At 35.2% G+C, this 27,461-nt stretch overlaps 1 protein-coding gene across 4 annotated transcripts in view; it reads left to right on the forward strand.

The window, feature by feature from the left end:
• Positions 1–27,461, forward strand: part of PCDH15 (protocadherin related 15) — a 1,663,341-nt gene that overhangs the window by 1,565,113 nt on the left and 70,767 nt on the right. For all 4 annotated transcript variants that reach the window (XM_073241042.1, XM_073241040.1, XM_073241039.1 and 1 more), the window contains one exon: positions 10,080–10,207. In XM_073241042.1, the coding sequence (XP_073097143.1) occupies positions 10,080–10,207 (128 nt within the window). The remainder of the gene's footprint in view (positions 1–10,079; positions 10,208–27,461) is intronic.

Here is a 27,461-nt window from a genome sequence, read left to right on the forward strand (position 1 = left end):
TAGGTAGATGCAAGATAAAGGTAGAAAACATAGTTTAGTGTTGTAAGAGAGCAAATGTAGATGATCAGGTGTGTGCCTGTAGACTATGTGTTAATCCAAGCTAGACAAGGGCAATAAAACATCCACGGATGCAGAAGATTTCTCTCAGAACAGGGGGAGTGAGGTTCTAAGCCTCACCTCTGTTGATCCCCAATTTCTGACCTGATGGACCTCCTGCAACTGTGCCTGTCTTAGGTTATTCCTCCCTTGAGGAATCTTACCCGTCTATGGCTAACCAGTCATCTTCCGGGGCCATACAGGGAAATGTAAAGTTGGTAAGTGAGAGAGAAGCCTTATTTTTTGAAAAGGTTAACTTTTTACTTCTTTGCATATTTATGCCCTGTGGCTTCTATGCCCAGCATTTGTCTTGAGGTTTCTTTACCATTTGGAAGAATTATGATACTTGGTAAATTTGATATGAGGCACGAATTCTATTTAAGGGTTGTAATTAGGAAGGAAAAAGAAAAGCTATAGAAGTAGTAGGCGGAAGAAAACATGGGAAGATTGATTATTTCTTTGACATGTCTTCTTGAAGAGTAACTTCAGCATGTATAGGTTTTAAACTACTAATTAAATTACACACACACATTAACATAATAGGAGTACAGTTACATAACCAAAGCAGACCTATAATTACCAGCCATCTCCAGTGAAACCAAGAAAACCAGTTAGGCACCCTAGGCATTTGTGAAAACTTATCTATGATATGGTGGATATTGTCCAACTGAACTTGAACAGTCTGAGAGAAATCAGACAAATTAAAACAACCCATTCCTGGGGACTGTTCACATCCCATATGTTCTTTTAACAGTAGATAGTATGTAGTTGTAAGATTTTGGAGTGCTACAATTTGCACTTCTCCAAATTCTTGGTTGAGTTCCAACAGTATAGATCCAGTCAAATTTATTGTTTTACTGTATGCACAGGCCAGCTTAGATATCTCCTTCTTAATTCCAATGGCAAGTCCAGGAACCGGTGGAATGAGTGCATCTACAGCTGTAGCAGTGCGTGGATCTTTGTTGGGGTTTTTTGATGATCATCTTCTGGAATGACTCTTCCAGAGAGTACTGATGTTGGAAGTTCTTTTTCATATCGTATCTTAGTTCATTTTCTGGGTAGCCAAATTAGGCTTTGATCCTCTGTATAAACACAAACAGACCCTTTGCCTATACTTTTATATGCCCTTTATACCATTGTGTAGAACTCATTGGCGGTCACCACACAGGAACTGCTTTTTTTTTTTTTGTTATCATCAATCTACACTTATATGATGAATATTATGTTTACTAGGCTCTCCCCTATACCAGGTCCCCCCTATAAACCCCTTTACAGTCACTGTCTATCAGCATAGCAAAATGTTGTAGAATCACTACTTGTCTTCTCTGTGTTGTACAGCCCTCCCCTTTCTCCCACCCCCCCATGCATGCTAATCTTAATACCCCCTTCTTCTCCCCCCCCTTATCCCTCCCTACCCACCCATCCTCCCCAGTCCCTTTCCCTTTGGTACCTGTTAGTCCATTCTTGAGTTCTGTGATTCTGCTGCTGTTTTGTTCCTTCAGTTTTTCCTTTGTTCTTATACTCCACAGATGAGTGAAATCATTTGGTATTTATATTTCTCCACTTGGCTTATTTCACTGAGCATAATACCCTCCAGCTCCATCCATGTTGCTGCAAATGGTAGGATTTGCCCTTTTCTTATGGCTGAGTAGTATTCCATTGTGTATATATACCACATCTTCTTTATCCATTCACCTATCGATGAACATTTAGGTTGCTTCCAATTCTTGGCTATTGTAAATAGTGCTGCGATAAACACAGGGGTGCATCTGTCTTTCTCAAACTTGATTGCTGCATTCTTAAGGTAAATTCCTAGGAGTGGAATTCCTGGATCAAATGGTAAGTCTGTTTTGAGCATTTTGATGTACCTCCATACTGCTTTCCACAATGGTTGAACTAATTTACATTCTCACCAGCAGTGTAGGAGGGTTCCCCTTTCTCCACAGCCTCGCCAACATTTGTTGTTGTTTGTCTTTTGGATGGCAGCCATCCTTACTGGTGTGAGGTGATACCTCATTGTAGTTTTAATTTGCATTTCTCTGATAATTAGCGATGTGGAGCATCTTTTCATGTGTCTGTTGGCCATCTGTATTTCTTTTTTAGAGAACTGTCTGTTCAGTTCCTCTGCCCATTTTTTAATTGGGTTATTTGTTTTTTGTTTGTTGAGGCGTGTGAGCTCTTTATATATTCTGGACGTCAAGCCTTTATCGGATCTGTCATTTTCAAATATATTCTCCCATACTGTAGGGTTCCTTTTTGTTCTATTGATGGTGTCTTTTGCTGTACAGAAGCTTTTCAGCTTAATATAGTCCCACTTGTTCATTTTTGCTGTTGTTTTCCTTGCCTGGGGAAATATTTTCAAGAAGAAGTCACTTATGTTTATGTCTAAGAGGTTTTTGCCTATGTTTCTTTCCAAGAGTTTAATGGTTTCATGACTTACATTCAGGTCTTTGATCCATTTTGAGTTTACTTTTGTATATGGGGTTAGACAATGGTCCAGTTTCATTCTCCTACATGTAACTGTCCAGTTTTGCCAGCACCATCTGTTGAAGAGACTGTCTTTTCACCATTGTATGTCCATGGCTCCTTTATCAAATATTAATTGACCATATATGTCTGGGTTAATGTCTGGATTCTCTAGTCTGTTCCATTGGTCTGTGGCTCTGTTCTTGTGCCAGTACCAAATTGTCTTGATTACTATGGCTTTATAGTAGAGCTTGAAGTTGGGGAGTGAGATCCCCCCTACTTTATTCTTCTTTCTCAGGATTTCTTTGGATATTCGGGGTCTTTGGTGTTTCCATATGAATTTTTGAATTATTTGTTCCAGTTCATTGAAGAATGTTGCTGGTAGTTTCATAGGGATTGCATCCAATCTGTATATTGCTTTGGGCAGGATGGCCATTTTGACGATATTAATTCTTCCTAGCCACAAGCATGGGATGAGTTTCCATCTGTTAGTGTCCCCTTTAATTTCTCTTAAGAGTGACTTGTAGTTTTCAGAGTAAAAGTCTTTTACTTCCTTGGTTAGGTTTTTTCCTAGATATTTTATTATTTTTGGTTCAATTGTGAATGGAGTTGTTTTCCTGATTTCTCTTTCTGTTGGTTCATTGTTAGTGTATAGGAGCACCACAGATTTCTGTGTGTTAATTTTGTATTCTGCAACTTTGCTGTATTCCGATATCAGTTCTAGTAGTTTTAGGGTGGAGTCTTGAGGGTTTTTTATGCACAGTATCATGTCATCTGCAAATAGTGAGAGTTTAACTTCTTCTTTAACAATCTGGATTCCTTGTGTTTTTTTTGTTTTGTCTGATTGCCTTGGCTAGGACCTCCAGTACTATGTTAAATAACAGTGGGGAGAGTGAGCATCCCTGTCTAGTTCCCGATCCTAGAAGAAATGCTTTCAGCTTCTTGCCATTCAATATAATGTTGGCTGTGGTTTTATCATAGATGGCCTTTATTATGTTGAGGTACTTGTCCTCTATACCCATTTTGCTGAGAGTTTTTATCATGAATGGATGTTGAACTTTATCAAATGCTTTTTCAGCATCTATGGAGATGATCATGTGGTTTTTGTCTTTCTTTTTGTTGATGTGGTGAATGATGTTGATGGACTTTCGAATGTCATACCATTCTTGCATCCCTGGGATGAATCCCACTTGGTCATGGTGTACGATCCTTTTGATATACTGTTGAATTCTGTTTGCTAATATTTTGTTGAGTATTTTTGCATCTACATTCATCAGGGATATTGGTCTGTAGTTTTCCTTTTTGGTGGTGTTTTTGCCTAGCCTTGGTATTAGGGTGATGTTAGCTTCATAGAATAACTTTTGGAGTATCCCCTCCTCTTCTATTTTTTGGAAAAGTTTAAGGAGAATGGGTATTATGTCTTCCCTGTATGTCTGATAAAATTCCGAGGTGAATCCATCTGGCCCAGGGGTTTTGTTCTTTGATAGTTTTTTTATTACCGCTTCAATTTCATTGCTGGTAATTGGTCTGTTTAGATTTTCTGTTTCTTTCTGGGTCAGTTTTGGAAGGTTGTATTTTTCTAGGAATTTTTCCATTTCTCCTAGGTTTCCCAGCTTGTTAGCATATAGGTTTTCATAGTACTCTCTAATAATTCTTTGTATTTCTATGGGGTCCATTGTGATTTTTCCTTTCTAGTTTCTGATACTGATGATTTGTGTTGACTCTCTTTTCCTCTTAATAAGTCTGGCTAGAGGCTTATCTATTTTGTTTATTTTCTCAAGGACCCACCTCTTGGTTTCATTGATTTTTGCTATTGTTTTATTCTTCTCAATTTTATTTATTTCTTCTCTGATCTTTATTATGTCCCTCCTTCTGCTGACCTTAGGCCTCATTTGTTCTTCTTTTTCCAATTTTGATAATTGTGACATTACACCATTCATTTGGGATTGTTCTTCCTTTTTTAAATATGCCTGGATTGCTATATACTTTCCTCTTAAGACTGCTTTTGCTGTGTCCCACAGTAGTTGGGGCTTTGTGTTATTGTTGTTGTTTGTTTCCATATATTGCTGGATCTCCATTTTGATCTGGTCATTGATCCATTGATTATTTAGGAGCATGTTGTTAAGCCTCCATGTCTTTGTGAGCCTTTTTGCTTTCTTTGTACAGTTTATTTCTAGTTTTATGCCTTTGTGGTCTGAAAAGTTGGTTGGTAGGATTTCAATCTTTTGGAATTTACTGAGGCTCTTTTTGTGGCCTAGTATGTGGTCTATTCTGGAGAATGTTCCATGTGCACTTGAGAAGAATGTGTATCCTGTTGCTTTTGGATGTAGAGTTCTGTAGATGTCTATTAGGTCCATCTGTTCTAGTGTGTTGTTCAGTGCCTCTGTGTCCTTACTTATTTTCTGTCTGGTGGATCTATCCTTTAGAGTGAGTGGTGTGTTGAAGTCTCCTAAAATGCATGCATTGCATTCCATTTCCTCCTTTAGTTCTGTTAATATTGGTTTCAGGTATGTTGGTGCTCCTGTATTGGGTGCATATATATTTATAATGGTTATATCCTCTTGTTGGACTGAGCCCTTTATCATTATGTAATGTCCTTCTTTGTCTTTTGTTACCTTCTTTATTTTGAAGTCTGTTTTGTCTGATACCAGAATTGCAACACCTGCTTTCTTCTCTCTGTTGTTTGCATGAAATATCTTTTTCCATCCCTTGACTTTAAGTCTGTGCATGTCTTTGGGTTTGCGGTGAGTCTCTTGTAAGCAGCATATGGATAAATCTTGCTTTTTTATCCATTCTATTACTCTGTGGCTTTTGATTGGTGCATTCAGTCCATTTACATTTAGGGTGATTCTTGAAAGGTATGTTCTTACTGCCATTGCAGGCTTTAAGTTTGTGGTTACCAAAGGTTCAGGGTTAGCTTCTTTACTATCTTACTGTCTAATTTAACTCGCTTGTTGAGCTAGTATAAACACTGTCTGATGATTCTTTATTTCTCTCCCTTCTTATTCCTCCTCCTCCCTTCTTCATATGTTGGGTGTTTTGTTCTGTGCTCTTTCTAGGAGTGCTCCCATCTAGAGAAGTCCCTGTAGGATGCCCTGTAGAGGTGGTTTGTGGGAGGCAAATTCCCTCAACTTTTGCTTGTCTGGCAATTCTTTAATCCCTCCTTCATATTTAAGTGATATTTGTGCTGGATACAGTAGTCTTGGTTCGAGGCCCTTCTGTTTCATTGCATTAAGTATATCATGCCATTCTATTCTGGCCTGTAGGGTTTCTGTTGAGAAGTCCGATGATAGCCTGATGGGTTTTCCTTTGTAGGTAACCTTTTTTTTCTCTCTGGCTGCCTTTAATACTTTGTCCTTGTCTTTGATCTTTCCCATTTTAATTATTATGTGTCTTGGTGTTGCCCTCCTTGGATCCCTTGTCATGGGAGTTCTGTGTACCTCTGTGGTCTGGGAGGCCAGTTCTTCCCCTAGTTTGGGGAAGTTTTTGGCAATTATTTCTTTGAAGACACTTTCTATCCCTTTTTCTCTCTCTTCTTCTTCTGGTACCCCTATAATGTGGATATTTTTCCGTTTCAATTGGTCACTCAGATCTCTTAGAATTATTTCATTACTGGAGATCCTTTTATCTCTCTCTGCATCAGCTTCTCTGCATTCCTGTTCTGTTTTCTAGTCCATTAATGGTCTCTTGCATCTCATCCATTCTGTTTTTAAGTCCTTCCAGAGCTTGTTTTATTTCTGTATTCTCCTTCCTTAGTTCTTGCATATTTCTCTGCAAGTCCATCAGCATGGTTATGACTTTTGTTTTGAATTCTTTTTCAGGAAGACTGGCTAAATCTATCTCCCCAGGTTCCTTCTCATTGGAAGATGTGGCAGATGCCGAAGCTGTCTGGGTTAGTCTTGTCTGGATCATATTTTTTTGCCTTTTCATGTTGACAGGTGCTATTGACTGTCAGCTGGGAGGGCCAAACTTTTCACTTGCTACTAGCCTTTCTTTACTGGGACAACTACGACCCCTAGTGGCTTATGTTGGGTAATTGTGTGTAGACTGGGTCTTTGTGTCTTGCCCGGCCGATATGGAGGAATCTCCCTTTCTGAGGGTGTGGTCTGCCTTAGGCTGCTTCTCTGCTTTCACAGCACCTGGAGGGGTGATGGACGAGGGGGCTGTTTGGTTGTTTACCTCCGTTTGGGGTCTCAGAGCTGTTGCCCAGGGGGTTAGTGTGCCCGATTTTCCCTGTAATTTCCAGCCACTGGGCTTTGACCTGTGTTGTTTCTGTCCAGCTGTGACATCCCTGTCCCTTTAAGACTTTCAAAAAGCACTCGCTTTTCTTTGTCACAGGGGCATCAGCTTCAGAACCCGCTCAGAGGACTTGCTGCCCTGATTCCCTAGTTTCCAGCCCTCCACGCATGCACTGTGTCTGTGCTCTGGTGCGGGTGGCTGGTGCTGGGTGTTTAGCCATCCTGGGCTCCCTCTCCCTCCTGCCGGCAGCTGGGGGAGGTGTGCTCAGGTCCCCCCTGGCCGGGGGTTGTATCTTACCCCTTTCACCAGGTGCTGGGTTCTCGCAGGTGTGGATGTAGTCTGGCTGTTGGCCTGTGTCTTCTGGTCTCTCTTTTAGGATTAGTTGTATTTGTTGTATTTTCAAAAATACATGTTTTTGGGAGGAGATTCCCACTGTCCTACTCATGCCGCCATGTTGGCTCCACCCTTCAAATTTTTCAACTTTTAAAGAGAAATAAAGGAACTGGTAAGATAAAATATTTATGCTGATGATCTTGAATTTGGATAAAGTCATCTTTAAAATGAAAATATTTTCAAATAGTTCATATAAATGTAAAAAGAGTAGTAGTCATACTATTATCTACCCTTTGGTGTTTTTTTTCTATTTTCAATAAAATTGTGTTTGTACAAAACTCACACTTGTGAAATGCACTGAATAAGGCAGTAGTGTTTATTACAACATTATTTGGAATAAAAATAGACCAGGACAAGACTTACATGGAACCCAATAGCATTATATACTGAGTATATATAAAATATTCATAATATTTCTTTTTCTGGCATATAAGTTAGAAATTATACAATTCAACTGTATGGATTTATCATCCAATTCCAGTACAATTTAATTATACTACAGGGTTGTTAGGCAAATCTTTTAAAAAATCAACACATAATCATATTGAAAAGAAGTTAGAGTCAGGAAGAACAACCAAGAAAAATCTGAGATAAGTAGGTAACTTCAATATACAAATATTTATTATTATTAATATTATTATATAAAGTTAAAGATGCCCAAACCTGGAAGATGAAAAATAAAAGAAAAAAATTGAAATAAATATTTAAGTACTATAATGATTCTTCCATAATTGTGCTTGCTCTCCTAATATAATTTATGGCATGGAAATATTATCACAGCATGTTTCATTGTTACTTTAAAGCTCTAAATTAAATATGGTTAAATTCCATATCAGTCTCATAACAAATATGAACTTAAGCACAATTCATATGAAAGTATATTATAATAATAATGTTTATGAAGTGAGTATATTATAGAAGAAAATCTTGAAAAACTTTAGTTAAATTGTTAAAGTTGCAAAATTATTTTATAAAAAATTATATTCAGTGAATAACACTACTGTGAATAGATATTTATCTATGGATGTTAATTTTAGAAATTTTTAATAACTGCTTAATTGATATTTTAAAGAATTATTTTACTGCAGTCTCTCTGGAGTTTAGAAAATGTATAAGAAAATATTTTTATATAGAATATAAGTGTTGCTTTAGACTGCAACAGTGACTCACACATTTTTTTCCCAATGCCTAAGGAAATCATTGCTCTTAAAAGATTTGCTAAAGCACAAATTGTTCCTAATGGTGTAATAGAATACTGCCTGGGCCTAACCTTCTGTCATCATTTTGTAACGTGCTAAGAGAAAAGAGGATAAATTTCACAGCATAAATCTGTTCCTTTTCAGAGAATTGAAAATCAAATATTGCAAATAAGGACCATAACTAATGTCCTTATTGAAGAACATAAAAAAGTTATGGGAATGGTGATGTTACATTTTAGGAGTCCTTTTCTTAAAAAAAAATAAATAAATTTAGAGCTGTTAGCTTCTTTGATTCCAGAGGTAAAAATGATCTCTACCAAGATAAAAATGAGTGTCAGTTTGGATGAACTCCAATTGCTGGTGCTGACTGGGGTATGATTCCCTGCACTGGCACCATGGGACAGAGTAGCATGCTCTGCTTTCTCAGAGAAGCATAGCCTGACTTTCTGCTGGTACTCTTCTCTGTTGACCTACCACATTTTTTTCTCTTGATTCTAGCTCTTCCAGTTTAAGAATGGTGGAAAAGACAAATATGAGGGAAACTAAATGAGTAGCAGCAGGATAGGGCTAAAACTTAGGAGCTAACTCTCTTTTCTCTCTGACCTTTCCCAGGGCAAGCAAAAAGTAGCCTGTTTCTAAGGTCTTACTTATATAATGCAGGTTATTTATTCATTTATTCAATCAACATAGGTATTGTTGTACAGCCATGATATACCCACTGTGCTAGTAGGTTGGTGTTCATTAGGTATACTTAGGAATCTGATGAAGTAAGAAAATTAGAGTGTCCCTCATAAATAGTTTGTGGATCAGTTGCCATGTATTTGACTGCAGTTGAAATGCATAAGAAAAGTTATTTAGATAATATATCAGAATAGTCATATAATTTGAATCTACTTTTTGCAAAATAACCACTTATTCCTCATCTTGTCTGGTTATTACATCAGATTTTTTTACAAACAGTCATTCTTGGATTGGTTAAAAAGCTGCCTTGCTCAGTAAAGATAATTAAAGGGGTGAGATTCTAACACTTGCATTTGATGATGAAATGTATTAAACTTAGAAAACCTAGCAATTATAAGTGATACGGCAATCATCTCTCCAGGTATATCTGTTTCAGTGAATGATAGATAGCCTCTAATGCATGATAAAACTGGCTTTCCGTTTATGAAAGTAAGCACCTCAACCAACCATTGCTTACTTTTCATCTTAAAATAAAACAATTATAATATGTTTTAAGCTAAAAGGATATCACTTCCTGTTTTATTCTGAAAAATATATATTTTTTTAGTTTATGGCAATATCTATTATTTCTTAAGGTGTTTCTATATTTGTATCACTTTGGTGTAATTGGTAATGTGCATGAAGTATTTGTGAACATGAACATTTGAGTTGTTTCATTAAAATTAGCACAACACCATTCTTTAGTGCCTGTTGAATCAAATAAAATGAATTACTAGGATACTGTAACTAAAAGAAATAACAGCAACTTAACATTATCATGCCAGAAGCATTATTATCAGTGTCCTCTATGGATTTGGGGGTATTAGACATGCCATTTAGGAATTACTTCTAATTTAAGTTATTTCCACTGTTTCAAAATCAAAAAAGTACAATAAGTATTTATTCCAGTGCATTTTTTCTAATGAATAGCCACCAATAAAAAATGTATTATTTCTTATCCTCCAGGCAATACAGCTAAAGTGTATATTGAGATTCAAGATGAAAATGATCATCCCCCGGTGTTTCAGAAAAAATTCTACATTGGAGGTGTATCTGAAGATGCAGGAATGTTTGCCTCTGTTCTCAGAGTTAAGGTATGAGAAAATTTCTTAGACACAGAACTAAAGTAAAAGCAAAGAGTTCAGGTTTTGCAAATAAATTATTATCATATGGTTTACACTGAGTACTTAATTCATTTTGTTTAAGTAAAAGTCTAAAACTCAGAGATGTGAGTTTAATTAGCAAAACTAAATGCAGATTGATTATAAGCTGAATGCTAAGCAACTTTTTAATGCTATTTTTTACTATAAAAATGGGAACAAATTATTTATGATATTTTACATTGAATAAGATATTAGAATGTATGTTTTTCTAGTAAATGTATATGCCTCTAATATGTTTAATTCAGAATAACTCCAAGCTTTCTTAAAATGGGGTTTCCCTGTTATATAGATACATATTTATCTATAAGATTACCATTTTCTAATATCATAAATTCTAATTACTTTTCTGCAATAATTTTAAAAATTCATACTAGTTAAGTAAATGTTAAAACAACACTAATTTTAGTATTTCACTGAAAGTTTAAAAAAATTGGATATGTCAGAAAAAATTTGCTGACCTCCATAGAATTTAAAAACAGTATCTAGGAATAACTTGATAATTTTCCATTTTTCTCTAATTACTATCAAATATGTTTTAAAGACTAAAATGGTTGGCAGTACATAAAGTTGCAAAGTTTATTACTAAGAAATAAATGGATAACATGACATTGCATTGGGGTAAAAGTTTAGAGGCTGAAGTATTTTAGATTTGCAATTACAGTTTTTTTTCTGGAAATATATTAATAATCAATTTTTAAAATAGCTATTAACATACACACATAAAACCTAAGCAAATCCAACTGTTGGTTCCCTCTAGTTTTGTTCATGAGCAGTTGCCATTCTTTTGCTATTAGGAGAATCATGATTAGAGCTCTGCTTGCATATAGTTTTATTCACCTTAAACACACTAAGAAAGAAAGAGTAAACCAAGCAAATAAAGCATGTGTGGTGTACTTATAAAATATGCCAAATCCTAGCTCCTGATCCTAATCACCAGTTACAAAGTGGCACACACATTTAAGTCAGTCACATTATACTCAAATCACATTATGATTTACAAGTGGACAGTCCTTTGGAGTTCATTTTATCTTATTCACATTTTTAGACCCATTAACTATTGATTGACTCAGGTCATTCATTAGTCGGTAAATATTTTTCTGAGTACTTATAGTGTGTACTGTTATAAAAGTAGGGCATCGGAGATTTCCAAACACAAACCAGCAAAAAAACCAAAGGTGTTGCCCTAGTATTATAGACAAACTAGTGAAAGAAAAAGTAGACCAAGAAAATAAAGTAAGCAGTTATTTAATATAAACTCATGTGGTCCAGGGCGAGACTTGTGGATTCCTAGGTTAAGAGCATCCTGGGCATTCCAACATAAGGTCTATAAAGCTAGTGGGATCTTGGAAGTCAATGTGACTGAAAAAGACTGGAGATGAGACTGGAAGTACAGCCCAAGACTAGAATACAGAATTAATTCTAGATGTGTTAGAAAGTTTTTGGATGCTTTTGTCTAGAGATGTGACATATTCCAATATAAAAGGATTATTCTACATGTTGAACAGGGTTGGGAACAGGGAAGGGTAACAGTGTTTTGAGGTAAAGTAGAAACAGAACCTGATGCAATTATTTTTCAGGCAAGATTTGATAGTGGCTTGAACCATGGCAGTAGGCTGGGGAGGTGATGAGAAGGAAGCAGAAGCAGCCAACGGGATTTGCTGATGGACTATATGTGGGGTACCAGAGAAAATTTAGAATGACTCTGAGCTTTTTGTTCTGAGAAGGTCCCCAGCCCTCCCCTAGGTATTGTGCTAGCAAGAATCAAGAGTTCATTTTTGGAGATTTTATAGATGTGGTGCTTTTTCAATATGCAAACCTGCCTCTTAGCAAGGCAGTTATAGATGCTGATCTAGATTCAGGAAAGAAATCATGGGCCAGATGAAATCACCTAGAAAAGGCCAAAGCCTAAGCCTGGGAACTCAACACTTAGAGATTAGGAAGGAGATCCATCAAAGAATACTGAGAAGTCACTGCTATTAGTCAGCAGGATTGCAAAGTAGGAAAATGCAGGCTCTGTGCACCACGTGAAGAACAAGATTGATAAGAGCTGCCAAATACCACTGCAAATAGAATGTCCCTGTGGAATTTTACATGACCACTTACGATTATAAGAGTATATCGTAGTGTGGGAAAGAAACAGTAAGCCAAAAGCTAAAATATTCCATTAATAAAGGAGATTATACAAGAAGTCTGTAGATGACTGTAGCAATAGAATTTAATGGGGGATGTAATATGATAAGGCATCTCCTTTAGGGAAACTGAGAGAAGGAGATGGAATAATATTCCAGAAGCAGCACTTCAGAGACAGACAGATAATTACCACCCATCTATCTCTAGACCCTGTATGTAAAGTATGGAAGCCACTGTGTGAGAGCTGCAAGCAGTATATTGTGTGGGGGAGAGGTGGAGTGGGGGAGGAATCAGGAAGTAAAGGTAATGTTCAGAGGGAAGGTTGACTACTTAGGGGATATTGCTAATGGTGGGCTCTGAATTCTGGGGAATCCTGGAGAAAGCTTGGTGGTGGATGTAAAGGTAAGATGGGAAACTGAGTCATGGGGTGTGTAACGAGCTGCCTGGGGAGACATATCTGGGTGGTGAGAGCTGTCTTAGAGGGAGCATGTGGACTTCTTTTGGTACGGTAAACTGCTGCGTGAGGTTGACTTTTTTCCCAGGACTAATAAGAACTCTACATTCCTCTCTTCAATATATCAGTAGATTATTCAGGCTAGGGAAAGGAGTTCTTCCCAGGAAACTAATTTTGTGCATTTATTTCTAGGTAAGTTAGGGAAGAGACATAGGAAGTTTGGCAATGTATTGATGCAAGTATATGCTATAATGATCAATTCAATTAGGAAAGCACACATTTCCATGTGGATTCAAAGGAAGGTGACATTTTAATTGTTGAAAGAACATGAAAAGTTTTCCTGGGGAGTGAAGAATTTGAGTGGCACTGAAGGGTGTTTTGATTTTTTCATAGTGAAGCTGAAATAAAGCGGATAATCTAAGCAGACGGAACAGTGAGCCAAAACCCAGAGGAAACTAAGTACAGAGTATGTTTGTGGAACAGTGATAGGAGGCATAACCTGAGGAGGTGATGGGAGTAATAAATATTGAATGGTGAAAACTTTCAAGTACTGCCTTTAGCCTTGAAGCCTGGAATCTTGTCCTTTCCAAATTTAATCAGTGAAAGTGACTTAAGCAGTTCTTTTCAATTCACCCTGAGAACAGCAAAAATCTTATGAGAAACAGCACTGAATCAGGGCCAACCAAGTTCTGGTGCTTGATGGAAAGATGTTGTAAAAAACAGGGAAGCAGTCCACAACTGTGAAAGAGGCGCTTATACCCCTTACTGTATAATATTAGGGTAATATACCATTTCATTTACCATGCACATAGATTAATTTTTAGTTCATAGTGAAATGCATAATGATAAATTTCAAATTAAAAAGTTGTTTTTATATGTAGGAAGAGGAAGAGGAAAGATAGAATTGACTAAGAAAGTTGAAGCTTTGAAATATTAATGAGTAAACTATACTTACTAACTTAAAGTATGAATAGTGGAATAAGGGCATTATTAAAAACATGTTAGGAGAAAGGCAACACAATGAGCATTATTGAAATGAATGATCCAATGTAAGTGATAGCAAAAGAAAGTTGTATATATATGCTCTGAAGTGGCACATCTAATATGCTTAGAGACTTGTTCAAAATACTTTTTTTTTACAAAATATATGTTATATTCCTAGTTTGTGCTGTAAATAGAGGCAAGCAAAACAAAACTGTCCCTCTGCCCTGATAGAGTTAATATTCTAGTAACCTAGACTTTAAAAAAAAGGAAATAAAATAAGGCTTTTACTTACACAGACATATAGAGATTTGCTTTCTGGCTCAAAAATGGAAGTTCATGTCATGTTAAAGTAATTCTTGGATTGTATCTAGAGGACACAGAACTAATTTGGGAATATCTGCTATATTTACTATGGCTTAATGCTGATATCTGTCATAATTGTTTCCACCAAAGTGATTTCCACTGGTCACAAACAATCAGTCACTTTAATTGCAAGGAGATGGAGAAGAAAATCAAGTGTTAATTTTCCTCTTCAAACTTTAATACAAGAACCAACATCAGTTAAAAGTATTATTTTAAGCAGGGATTCAGGTATTTGTACATCAGTGTTCATAGCAGCAGGTATTTGTACATCAGTGTTCATAGCAGCATTTACTCATAATAGGTAAAAGATGGAAACAACCCATATGCTTATTCATAGATGAATGGATGAACAAAATGTTGTATACACACACCATGAAATATTATTCAGTCTTTTGATAAAGAAGGAAATTTGACATATCCCATACCATGGGTAAACCTTGAAAACATTATGCTAAGTGAAATAACCCAGACACAGAACAAATATTATATGATTCATTCCAATTGTATGAGGTCCCTAGGGGAGTAAAATTCATAGAAACAGAGAATCGAATGGTGGTCACCAGGGGCCATGGGAAAGAAAGATTGGGGAATTATTCCTTAATTGCTATGGAGTTTCAATTTGGGGAGATGAATAAGTTCTAGACATGAATGTTGGTGATGGTTGCTGAACAATATAAATGTAGTTAATGTAACTGATTGTACCCTTTAAAAATGGTAACTTTTATGTGATGCATATTTTAGCACAGTAAAAGAAAAAAATCCCAAAGTTGGGTGGGGAGAACTGGAGGGAGGCTAGGCAGGTCATCACCAATATTGACAGAACTGTTCTTTTCAAAGCTATTTTTCAGTGGTAACCATTCCTTTTAAATTGAATCTGATGTTCAGATTCCAAAATTAAGATTTGTGGTAGTCTATTTTTCTTGACTACATTACTGTTCCTCAACATTTTATTTCCCAACACATCATCAATGATTATCAGTATCAGTTGCAGCAGCTTGGCAGTGATGGTCACTGTGGGACTCCATCACCCCTTTGCAGCCTCCATGGAGGCCATGTCAGAATCTACAGTACCTTGTATGTTGAAAGAGCCCCCAGAAAATTCTGATTCATCCCTCCTTGGGGGGCAGGCCATTATTTGAATATCAGTAACTGAAATGTCCTATGCTAACTAAAAAGGAAGGATTAATTTGGGTATATCAGAATAACAAAGGTGTTGTAAATGATTAAAAGACAAGCAATAAGCTCAAAGCAAGTGTTTGCAACATATATTTTTAAAAAACCAAAGAACCAGTGACCAGAATTTAGAAATAACTTTTTAAAAGCAACTTCTTCACCTATAAAAAAAGGTTGAAAAATCATGAATATTTGTCATAGTACAATAGTTTCTGCATGCGATAAAGAAGATCAAGCTCGACCTTTGAACATTACCTTTTTTGTTCCTCCTGGGACTAAGGGAAATATTAGCCAATGAATGTTCCTTATTAATAACAATAGCTGCCATCTATTTGGCATTATCTTTCTAATAATTAAAAAGCCTTTCTTTTATTTGAGCCTACAAAATTCATTTAAATAAGCAAACAGATAAAGCAAATAAATAAAACACCTGCATACAAGGCAGGTGCAATTATTCCTTATTGTGTTGTTAGTGTAAATCAAGATTAGTAATGCTGAGTACTTTCTAAGTTTCACTTAGCCAATAATCAGGGAAGTCAGAATTCAAAGTTAGATCCACCTTAGTTCAAGGCTTTTTCTTGTAATCCCTACATCACGTTGCCACCCATGGGAAGCAAGGAGTAGAATATTGGCAGAAATAGATTGTTGGCAGAAAATAACAGAATATATTAAGTTTCTATGAAAAAGTAGGAAGTAATTAACAAGGCAACTAATTGCTTTGCAAATTGAGATGGCCTCTGTGCATTGTGATCCCTCTTATTAAAGTAACAAGTGAGATCTGGTTTCAGAACCCCCCTGAATTTATTTACTATTTCCAGATTAATGCATGTCTTTTCTTTTTTTTTGAGAGGGCATCTCTCATATTTATTGATCAAATGGTTGTTAACAAAAATAAATTTCTGTACAGGGGACTTAATGCACAATCATTAATCAACCCTAAGTCTAATTCTCAAAATTCTCAACAGTCTCCAATCTTCTGAAGCATAACGAACAAGTTCTCACATGGTGAACAAGTTCTTACATAGTGAGTAAGTTCTTACATGGTGAACAGTGCAAGGGCAGTCATATCACAGAAACTTTCGGTTTTGATCACACATCATGAACTATAAACAATCAGGTCAGATATGATTATTCATTTGATTTTTATACTTGATTTATATGTGAATCCCACATTTCTCCCTTATTTTTTTTTTTAATAAAATGCTGTGTGGTAGGTAGATACAAGATAAAGGTAGAAAGCATAATTTAGTGCTATCAGAGAGCAAATGTAGATCAGGTGTGTGCCTATAGACTAAGTACTAATCCGAGCTAGACAAGGGCAACAAAACATCCACGGATGCAGAAGATTTCTCTCAAAACGGGGGTGGGGGTGAGGTTCTAAGCCTCACCACTGTTGATCCCCAATTTCTCACCTGATGGCCCCCCTGCGACTGTGCCTGTCTTAGGTTGTTCCTCCCTTGAGGAATCTTATCTGTCTCTGGCTAACCAGTCATCTTCCGGTGCCACACAGGGAAATGTAAAGTTGGTAAGTAAGAGAGAAGCAATATTGTTTGAAAAGGTTAGCTTTTTACTTCTTTGCAGATTTATGTCCTGTGGCTTCTATGCCCAGCATTTGTCTTGACGTATCTTTACCACTTGGAAGAATTATGATATTCGGTAATTTTCTATATGAGGCACGAATTCCACTAAAGGGCTGTAATTAGGAAGGGAGAAGAAAAGCTATAGAAGTAGCAGACAGAAGAAAACATGGGAAGATTGATTATTTCTTTGACATAACTTCTTGTAGAGTAACATAAGCATGTATAGGTTTTAACAAACTACTCATTAAATTGTGTACACACATTAACAGAATAGGAATACAGATACATAACAAAAAGCAGACCTACAATTACCAGCCATATCCAGTAAAACCAAGAAAACCAGTTAGGTACTCTAGGTATTTGTGAAAACTTATCAATAATATGATGGATATTGTCTAACTGAATTTGAATAGTTTGAGAAAAATCAGACAAATTAAAACAACACATTCCTGGGAACTGTTCACATCCCATATGTTCTTTTAACAGTAGATAGTCTATAGTCGCACGATTTTGGAGCACTGCAACTTGCACTTCTTCTAATTCTTGGTTGAGTTCCGACAATTTAGATCCTGTCGAATTTGTTGTTATACTGTATGCACAGGCCAGCTTAGATATCTCCTTCTTCATTCCAATGGCAAGTCCAGGAACCAGCAGAATGAATGCAGCTACAACTGCAACAGCACCAGGATCTTTGTTGAAGTTTTTTGATGATCATCTTCTGGAATGACTCTTCCATAGGATGTTGATGTTGGAAGTTCTTCTTCATATCATATCTTAATTCATTTTCTAGGTAGCCAAATCAGGCTTTGACCCTCTTTCTAAACACAAACAATCCCTTTTCCCACACTTTGATATGACCTTTATACCATTGTGAAGAACCTATTGGAGATCACCACACAGGAACTGCTTTTTTTTTTTAAGAGAAAGAAATATTACCAGAAAAATGTACTTCCATAGCTGATCATCCGACACATTTTAAAAGATCAAAATTAAGGATATGTAAAGCATGCATTGATCGTTGATTTGCAGTTAATTTTTTCCTATCAGGGAGTAATCCCCCCCTTTTGAAGAACATTATGTTTACTAGGCTCTCCCCTATACCAAATCCCCCCCACAAGCCCCATTATAGTCACTGTCCATTAGCATAGCAAAATATTGTAGAATCACTACTTGTCTTCTCTGTATTGCACAGCCCTCCCCTTTCCCCCACCCCCCACATTATACGTGCTAATCATAATACCCCCTTTTTCTTCCCCGCCCTTATCCCTCTCTACCTTCCCATTCTCCCCAGTCTCTTTCCCTTTGGTAACTGTTAGACCATTCTTGGGTTCTGTGATTCTGCTGCTGTTTTGTTCCTTCAGTTTTTCTTTTGTTCTTAGACTCCACAGATGAGTGAAATCATTTGGTATTTGTCTTTCTCCACTTGGCTTATTTCACTGAGCATAATACCCTCTAGCTCCATCCATGTTGTTGCAAATGGTAGGATTTGTTTTCCTCTTAAGGCTGAATAATATTCCATTGTGTATATGTACCACATCTTCTTTATCCATTCGTCTACTGATGGACACTTAGGTTGCTTCCATTTCTTGGCTATTGTAAATAGTGCTGCAATAAACATAGGGGTGCATCTGTCTTTTTCAAACTGGAGTTCTGCATTCTTAGGGTAAATTCCTAGAAGTGGAATTCCTGGGTCAAATGGTAAGTCTATTTTGAGCATTTTGAGGAACCTCCATACTGTTTTCCACAATGGTTGAACTAATTTACATTCCCACCAGCAATGTAGGAGGGTTACCCTTTCTCCACAACCTTGCCAACATTTGTTGTTGTTTGTCTTTTGGATGGCAGCCATTATTACTAGTGTGAGGTGATATCTCATTGTGGTTTTAATTTGCATTTCTCATTTCTCTGATAACTAGCAATGTGGAGCATCTTTTCATGTGTCTGTTGGCCATCTGAATTTCTTCTTTGGAGAACTGTCTATTCAGTTCCTCTGCCCACTTTTTAATTAGATTATTTGCTTTTTGTTTGTTGAGGTGTGTGAGCTCTTTATATATTTTGGATGTCAAGCCTTTATCGAATCTGTCATTTATGAATATATTCTCCCATAGTGTAGGGTACCTTTTTGTTCTATTGATGGTGTCCTTTGCTGTACAGAAGCTTTTCAGCTTGATATAGTCCCACTTGTTCATTTTTGCTTTTGTTTTCCTTGCCTAATGCATGTCTTTTTAACTGCAACCAATAGCCTAATTTAATCCAAGTAGAGGGAGAGGGTAAATATGATCAAGATTAATTTAAAAATACCTGAATAATAAAGATATCTTCCAAAAGTTAATGCCGTCCTTCTCCCTACCAGTTGCAGGTATGAAACAATGTCAGATAAAATGAATTAAAATGTTGTTTTGATATCTACTGAAAAGAAAGTCAAAAAAGATGACAAACATTAAAATTATTTTAATAACTCAAAATCACATCTTTGAGTTATTAAAAGAGCCAGATTAAATAAATTTATGGACTATAAGAAAATAATATTTTGGAAAAGCTTTAAGACAGGGAAAATTCTAACTCTCAAATTTTTAGTTCTTTATTACACTTTTAAATGAGTGTGAAATGGTGGCAAGAGGTTTAAGCAGAATGATGCTGTTGAGAGCAAAAGCCACCCCCACAGTAACAGGATGCAAATATCCCTAGGGGCAAAAAATATTGAAATATGCGACTTAACTATGCAGAGAACATTGTTTATCTTTTGAGTCAGGCTTGCTCCTAGACAGAGAGTAGTTATTCTAAGTACTCCTGGCCCCCAGTTCTATCTGTGCTCACGTGGGCCTAACAGAAAACAATTTGAACACATTTGTAAGGATTTAATTCATGTTTCCCCAGTGTAGCATTTCCTACTAGGCCAGACTCATGCCTGCCTCACATACAGAACAGTATTATGCTAAGTACTCTAAACACTTAGGGAAGTAACTCATTTATCCCCCTCAGAAATGCCATGAGGTAACTACTATTATTTTTCTCAATTTACAGATGAGAATACTGAGTCACAGAAACAATATATAAACTGCCCAAAGTGTGCAGATGGTCAGGATTCATAGCCAGTGACTTGCCCAGAGACAATGCTTTACTGCCTGCAGGTGGAAGAACATTGAGCAGGGAGTCAAGTCACTTCTATTCAGTTCTAGATCTGCTCTTAACTATCTATGGGATGTTACACTTCATCACCCTGGGCCACAGTTGTCTTCTTTTCTGCAAATATTGTGTTAGAACTAGGTGCCCTTTAACATCTTCAACCATTTCTGATGGTTTTCAAGTTATTTACTTGAGGAAAATAATAGCAGGGGAAAGAAATGCCAAGGGCCCTAAGAGAACTACTTTATCTGAGAACTACATTTTAAAAGTCAGACAGTCTAGATTACTTATGTCTGAAATCCAAAGCACCATTTATGTCTCCCAGTTTTTATGGTTTATGTCACTTGAAACTAGTAGATTATTTTATGACAGTTTTATCCCTACTTCTATACAAAAGATATATAAATAAGTACCAGTCTGAATTAGGGACTCATAAAATACTAATTTTGATTTCCCTTTGTCAACTATGGGAAACCCAGCTTTATACCAACACTTCTTTCAAGATAGTGGTGTTTCTTATACCTGACTAACCATTGGTTTCCCTCACGACTTGCATATGCCATCTGACCGTTCTTACATGACTTGGACCTTGAACAAAGTGAACGCGTGTGCTTGCTAGTTTTCGTATACTTCTATCTCCTTTTTATAATGTTTCGTTTTATTTGTTCCCAGGATTCTTTTCCTAGACAGCCATGGCCCCTTACAATGCCAGTAATCTATCAGAAGATAGAATCAATGAGGTTCATAATAATTTGAAAGACTTTATTAATACCAGAAGTAAAAGACCCCAAAGATATCCTATAAGCTAATGTGAAAAAGCTTCAATCCAGTATATATAAAGAACTCTTAACAAATTGATAAATAACAATTTTTAAAAAGCCCAAGATTAAAGCATAGAAATAAACTAGAATCAGCACTACATAAGTAAGAGGATATAAAAATTGGAAAAAAAATACATAAAGAGGCATTCAACTCTATTAACTACTTGAAATTACAAAATAAACCACAAAAACCACCAAATGTTCATCAGAATGGCTAAAATAATAAAGAGAAACAAAATCAAATTTCAGAACAACCGGAATTCTTGGATATTGCTGATGGGATATTAATTAGTACATTTCTGAAAAATGTAAATTGACATCATCTATTAAGTGTGAACATACGCATATCCCCTGACTCAGAATTTCTACTTCTAAGAATTTACACAACAGAAATGCATGCATATGCTCATGAAAGATATGTATAAAAAATCCAGTTTGTAGACATGTTCATTATTTATAATATCAAAAAGCTTCAAACAGCCTAAATGTCCCACAAGAGTATATACATTAACGGTAGTATATTTGTACAATGGAATTCTATATAACAGTGAAAATAAATCTGCTATTGCTACTGAAATAATATGGATGGATCTCAAAAATACAATGTGTGGAAATGAACTCAGACAAAAAATACAGATTTCCTATGTCCATTTATATAAAGTTCAGAAACAGGAAAAGCTAATCCAATCAGAATAGTTGGTATTCTTTGGGGGAGACTCATAATGCTGTATTTCGTCATTTACATGCTGGTTACATCTAGAGATAACATTTGAAAAATAAGAGAAAAATTATAAAAGTGTTTTAAAAATTCCAAACTTATAAAAACAAAAGGAAGAAGCTTGTTTAACTTTCTGTAATTGTCAGCTATTCTTTTTGGATGGTAAAATTAAACTATTCTGACAAAAGGGGAGGGGTTCATAGTTTTTTCTTGTTAGTTCTATTTTCAGTTAATATTAAGGAATATCTTTTTTTTTAAGGCTTAGTGAAACAATGCCACATAGTTTTCTTACAATATCTAGCAAGAAAAGATGTTTTAGGATGATGAAACACAGCATTATTGGTGGTAGTGACCAAGAGATACTGGGAATCAAGTACGGCAGTTGGAATCTGGAAGATGGAGTTGGTAGAGAGAATGCAAGTTTGTATGGCCAAGCACAGGGGTTTATCTGTGTCTGCGTTTCAGAATCAAGAATTGTAAGCAGAAGAGATGAGATTTGCACCTGAAAGTTGTGTGATAAGGTTCACATGTCAGAAACAGGTTGGTAAATCCTTGAAAGACACCTGAGCACAGGCAAAGCCCTAATACAGGACATTAGCTGGGCAGGAAGAATAAGTCTTCCTGGGCAAGGGAACAGATCCAAGTCTTGGAAGAGCCAGGTAGAGGAAGGGGGTAGGCACTCAGCAAAGGCCTCACAGGGAAAGAACAGTGGACCTTCCAGACCTAGCGAGACTGGGCAGTGGACTCTGAACACTCACTGTAGGACTAAGAGGCACCTGAATAGGACAAAGCCAGGTGCTCCTGCAAATGACCACTTTTGAGAAAGGTGCTCTCTGGGGGCTTTCCATTCAGGGTTAGAGCTAACATTAGAGCATGGGATGAGGCTGAGACCAAGGGGCAAAACAGAACTAAAAATTGTGGACAGGAAATGAATAGAAGCTCCTGCTCCTTCTGTCATGACAGGAGGTACTGAGGGACCTAGGGAACATGTCATTTAAGTCAATATTGGTTAAAGTTTAATCAAATGTTATGAATATGATAAATCCCAAAATGATGGATAAAAAAGGTTAATGACTACAAAACATAAAGGCCATAAAAATAAAGTTTAAATATTCAAAGCTTTGCCTCTTTTTCCAAAAGTATAATGCTGATGACGAACCTGGGTTTTTAGCCTTTAATAACTTCTGAGCTGTGTAACCTTGGACAAATTTTTAAATTCCTGTAAGCATCGGTTTGCAAGTGATGGCAATACTACCTAACAACTTTCTCATGCTTATAAATGGGAAAAAAGCATATAAAGCACTGAGCACAGGGTCTGGCTCCCTAAAACCTTTCAACAAAGGTTCAGTCATTCTTATTTTATCTGAGTAGTTCTTCTTACCTATAAGATAATAATAATCTCAACTAAAATGTTTTTAATTCAACATATGGTGAATAGAAATTATTAAAAACACAATTCCATGGAATTGTGGGCTTTTATCATTGCCCTTGAAACTAAATAATGGGCCTGTCTTTCTAGAATTCACCCTTAGTATTGGTGTAGAATACAAATTTTTCTTCTTATCTTAGTGGTAAAATAAGAACAATTATAAAAGCTGAACGTTAATATAAGAGAACAGTTTCCTCTATTATGTAATGACTAGGTAAGTTCTATCTTTAAAGTATACTTTAATCTGCCATTTTTATTAAAATATTATTTCACTGAGAAATAATAAAACTTTTTCAACTTGCAGACTGTAAATGAGATAATCAGTTCTCTTTTATCAGCAATGGTCAGATTCTTATTTATGAGACATAGTTACATGTTTTAAATGAGTAGTATTATATTCACACTGCCTTATGAAGTATTTTTGTACATATTTTCTTGTAAATAATTGTTGGTAGCTTGGCATTTCCCTTTCAGGAAGCCATAGCAAATTTAAGAAAAAAATAATCTCTCTATATATAGGAGTGAAGTTCTCAGAAACAAACCCTAACAGCATAGGTAGGAGATATTTCAGCCTTCAAGTACTATCAGTATCAACTTATTGAGGGAAGTTTTTAAAAGAATATATTTTTTTAAAGGCATATTGGATTTTTGTTGCTCTGATCACACCATGCTGTAGCAAACCATAAAATGCCCTGCACTTATCTACTAGTAATTAATATATAGCTGAGGAATAGAAAAAAAATCTTGAAGTTCTCTTAAATAAAATAGAAAAACAATCAAGAAGTTAGTAAAATTACTTAAATAGGCTTTTTTGGAAGGAAGATTCTAAAGTCATTCAAAAAAAATTAAAATAATCGCAGGTGGGGAAAACAGACCAGCAATTGAAGAATGTTAAAGAAATCCCTTAAATTCCCTCCTTGTAGATAGATATGGTCAAAAATGCCATTTTTTTAAAGGAAAAGTATTAATAGAAAGTTCTGAACAGCAGAAAATGTATCTTTCAAGATTATAAAATGAATTATCTGTTAAAAAGCTAAGAAATGAAGCAGTCTTTTCTTTGGCTTTAATGAATCACAGCATGACACATAATCTCTTCTGGCACCTCCTGAGCATATTAGTGTTATGTTATGTTAATAATCATCCTGAAAATTAGGGATAACTAATGAGAAAAGGAAAAGAATACAATGAAAATGTGTAACTGCACCTACATTTATAAGGGTCTGATTAGCACTAAATGCAATTAAAACATTTAATTCTCTTTCAACATGTCATTTACTGGAACAGCACCACCAGGATAAAATATAAACAATTGTTTCCTGCCTTGTTTCTGTTCTGCTTTGTTCTAAAAGAGAGATGTAGAGATAAAGCTGCTTGTCTTAATTTAATTCCTACTGGACTCTGATAGTATCTGTGCAGAAGGAGGAAAAATGAGAAATATTAAATTTCAATTTTTAATGAACTCTTCTATTCAGTTTCTTTTCTCTCTGAAGCAGGAGCCTGGAAATAATCTTCAGCCTACCACATACTTCTTCTGTACAATTAGCTTATTGAGAATCCTACATGGTTCCCAGAGTCAAAGATTACAGGCTCTGCTCATCAAGTGTGATTTGGGGGCATTTACTGAGTCTTCTGCAGTTCAGAAATGGCATCTACAGAATAGCTTTTGTTCTTTTTACCTGCCAGAGTTAAGAAAATTAAATGATGATGTATAAATGAAGTAGGAAGCCCATGCAGGACACTAGGTACAGTTTATCTCTTTTTTTTCCCCACATCTTTCCTGAATATAATCTATTTATTGCTCTTTTTCATTGTTGACATTCAATCTGCATTTAATCATTCCAATCATTGTCAGTGCCAGTTCTTCACTGCTGAAGAACTATTTAAATTAGGGCAGGTTGGCCAAAGGTAATTGGATTAAAAAAAGTTCGCCAATGCTATTTTTTGGCCAAAACAAAACAAAACAAACATTAACATTTTTATTAAACATAAGTGTTACTAGTAACTATCATTCCAGCTTTGGTACTGTAGTATATATCTGTATTCTGTGGGGTGATTTTATAACAGTTTATAGACTTTATGTATCTTTTAAAAATGCTTCTATTTTTAAAAATAATTTTAATTATTAAAATTTTTTATCCTACTCTTATTGTGTGTTGTTTGAAATAGAAATATGCCCTCTTTTGTTGGACATAAAATTCTCAATGCCTGATTAATGGCTGAAAATAGTAGGTTATAAAGATCCTAGTTAAAGAAAATGTGTATGTGTATGTGTGTAAAATACATATGTATTTTATAGTATATACATTATAAGGATAAAAACAGATATATATATATATATAAAAATTAGTAATGACTACAAATGGATATAATTATAAAGTTTTTAGTATTTCTTTGTTAATTTACATTTTCTGGTATTTCTCTAATAAGCATACTTTATACAATTAGATGCATTATAAAAGACTATGGCCATTTAAGTTGTTAAAACTTTTCATCTTTACAAGTACTAACAATGAGTACTAATAATTGGAAATGATTTAGGAATTTTTAAAAAGGAAAACAGAGGGAAAAAACATGTTAATAATGTTGCAAAAATAAATTCATAAATTATTACAATCACATCCATGGCCTTCAAAATACAGAAACAAAAACATTTCTAAAAAGTAGCAATTAGGAATACTAATATTTTACCATATTTTCTCCGGATGGAATTGTAATGTTGGTCAGTCTGCTGTATAGCATATTGTTTTGGGGCCAATTCTTTTTAGAATTTTATCTAGTAAAATACTTTGCAGAAATGTTAATTTAGTGTTTTATCTATTTCTTCTTAGCAAACATATTAGATATACATTTAGACACATAAGATGCATCATGATATAAATAGAAAAAAGTATGTATATATGCTTATGTGGTGTGTGAGGGAGACAGAGTTTTAAACACCACCAAGTTAAATTATCAACATTGTGGAGAACAATTTTTTTTGTTGTTGAATGTGTTTATATTAAAATATTGCAACTTACAGTTAGTATCACTTTAATAATAGTAAAGGAAGCTTTTGTTTTGGCAATCATTTGTTGTATCATAGCATGTTATAGTCAATATATTTTTTAAAGTTCTCAATTTATCTTCCATAAATTGAATTCTGTTTCTCCTTGACATACTCTTTCTACAAAGCGATGATAAAGGTTTCTCTTTTTACAGTAAAGCTTTTTGTTTGTGCTTGTTAATTTCTTATTAGATAGGAAATAAAACATCAGAGAGAATGCATCAATGGTTCAATATTTGGATTTGGTTTTCAAATGCCTACTATCTGATTTCATTGATCCTCTATTAAACTTACTAATTAAAGGGTAAGTAGGCATCTTATACCTTATAGTCTAAACCTTTTGAAATAATGAAAAATGTAATTATTTATCTTTTAACATTATCTTTGCTTTAAAACTGTAAAAAAGTATGTGAATGTTTAAATGAAAAGATACTCAAATTTTTTTTTTTTATGGAGCAAAGTGGTCCAAATTCATTAACAAAGGAAGGACATACTGTGTCGGATAATCTAATGATGAGAACAAGGTAACTTTAAAAAAGGTTCAAGGGAATTTTTGAAAAACAAGTTTGTATTCTACTTTAAATGTTAATTTTCATTTTTGATATAGATTTAACTAGTCAGTCTGGAAACCAGGTGACAAGAAATATAAAAGATGAGAAGAGTAACTTTGAAAGAATGTAAGATTAAACATGGTTCATAAATCTTGTGTTCTTGAAATATTAAATCAGTTTATCTCCAAGTTAAATAACCTGTACAGTTAAACTTACCAAAATAAAGTTGCCTTTTCTACTATAAGTTTGGGTCCATGGGTTAAATCCACGGTGTTTTAATTTTAAAATACATGTTACTTATAAAGTGTGCAATCTTCATTATATGTACTATATGTAATAGCTATTTGATTTGCCTTCTTAAATATTTTAGTAGTTCTTGATAAAACATTAAAAAATGACAAGTTTAATCTCTGATAAGTATCATATCACAGTAATATAACAACAGAAATCTCTTACTCAGATACTTTTGCTCTGCTAGCCATACAAAATGTAGCATTTATTAAAAAGATGCCAATAAATATACATTCTCAGTGGCAGATTGATGCAGGCATTGGCCACTGAGGATTGTGAAATACAAAAAGGATTTTGAAAATAGTCCTGCTTCCAGTGAATTGAATTGATAGCCAAGTACAAGAGGTAGAAAGTGATGTATCTTTAAATGTAAAATAGATGAAAAGAAACAGAAGAGATTAGCTGGACAGATACAACATATTTATAGAGAAGATGGCAACAGTAGAGTGACAACAATAACTACTCTGGATTGTATATTTTGTGCCAGGTACTGCATTTTATACCTCAGTGAATATTCACAGC

The sequence above is a fragment of the Manis javanica genome, chromosome 7, assembly GCF_040802235.1.
Source record: "Manis javanica isolate MJ-LG chromosome 7, MJ_LKY, whole genome shotgun sequence".
NCBI lineage: Eukaryota > Metazoa > Chordata > Mammalia > Pholidota > Manidae > Manis > Manis javanica.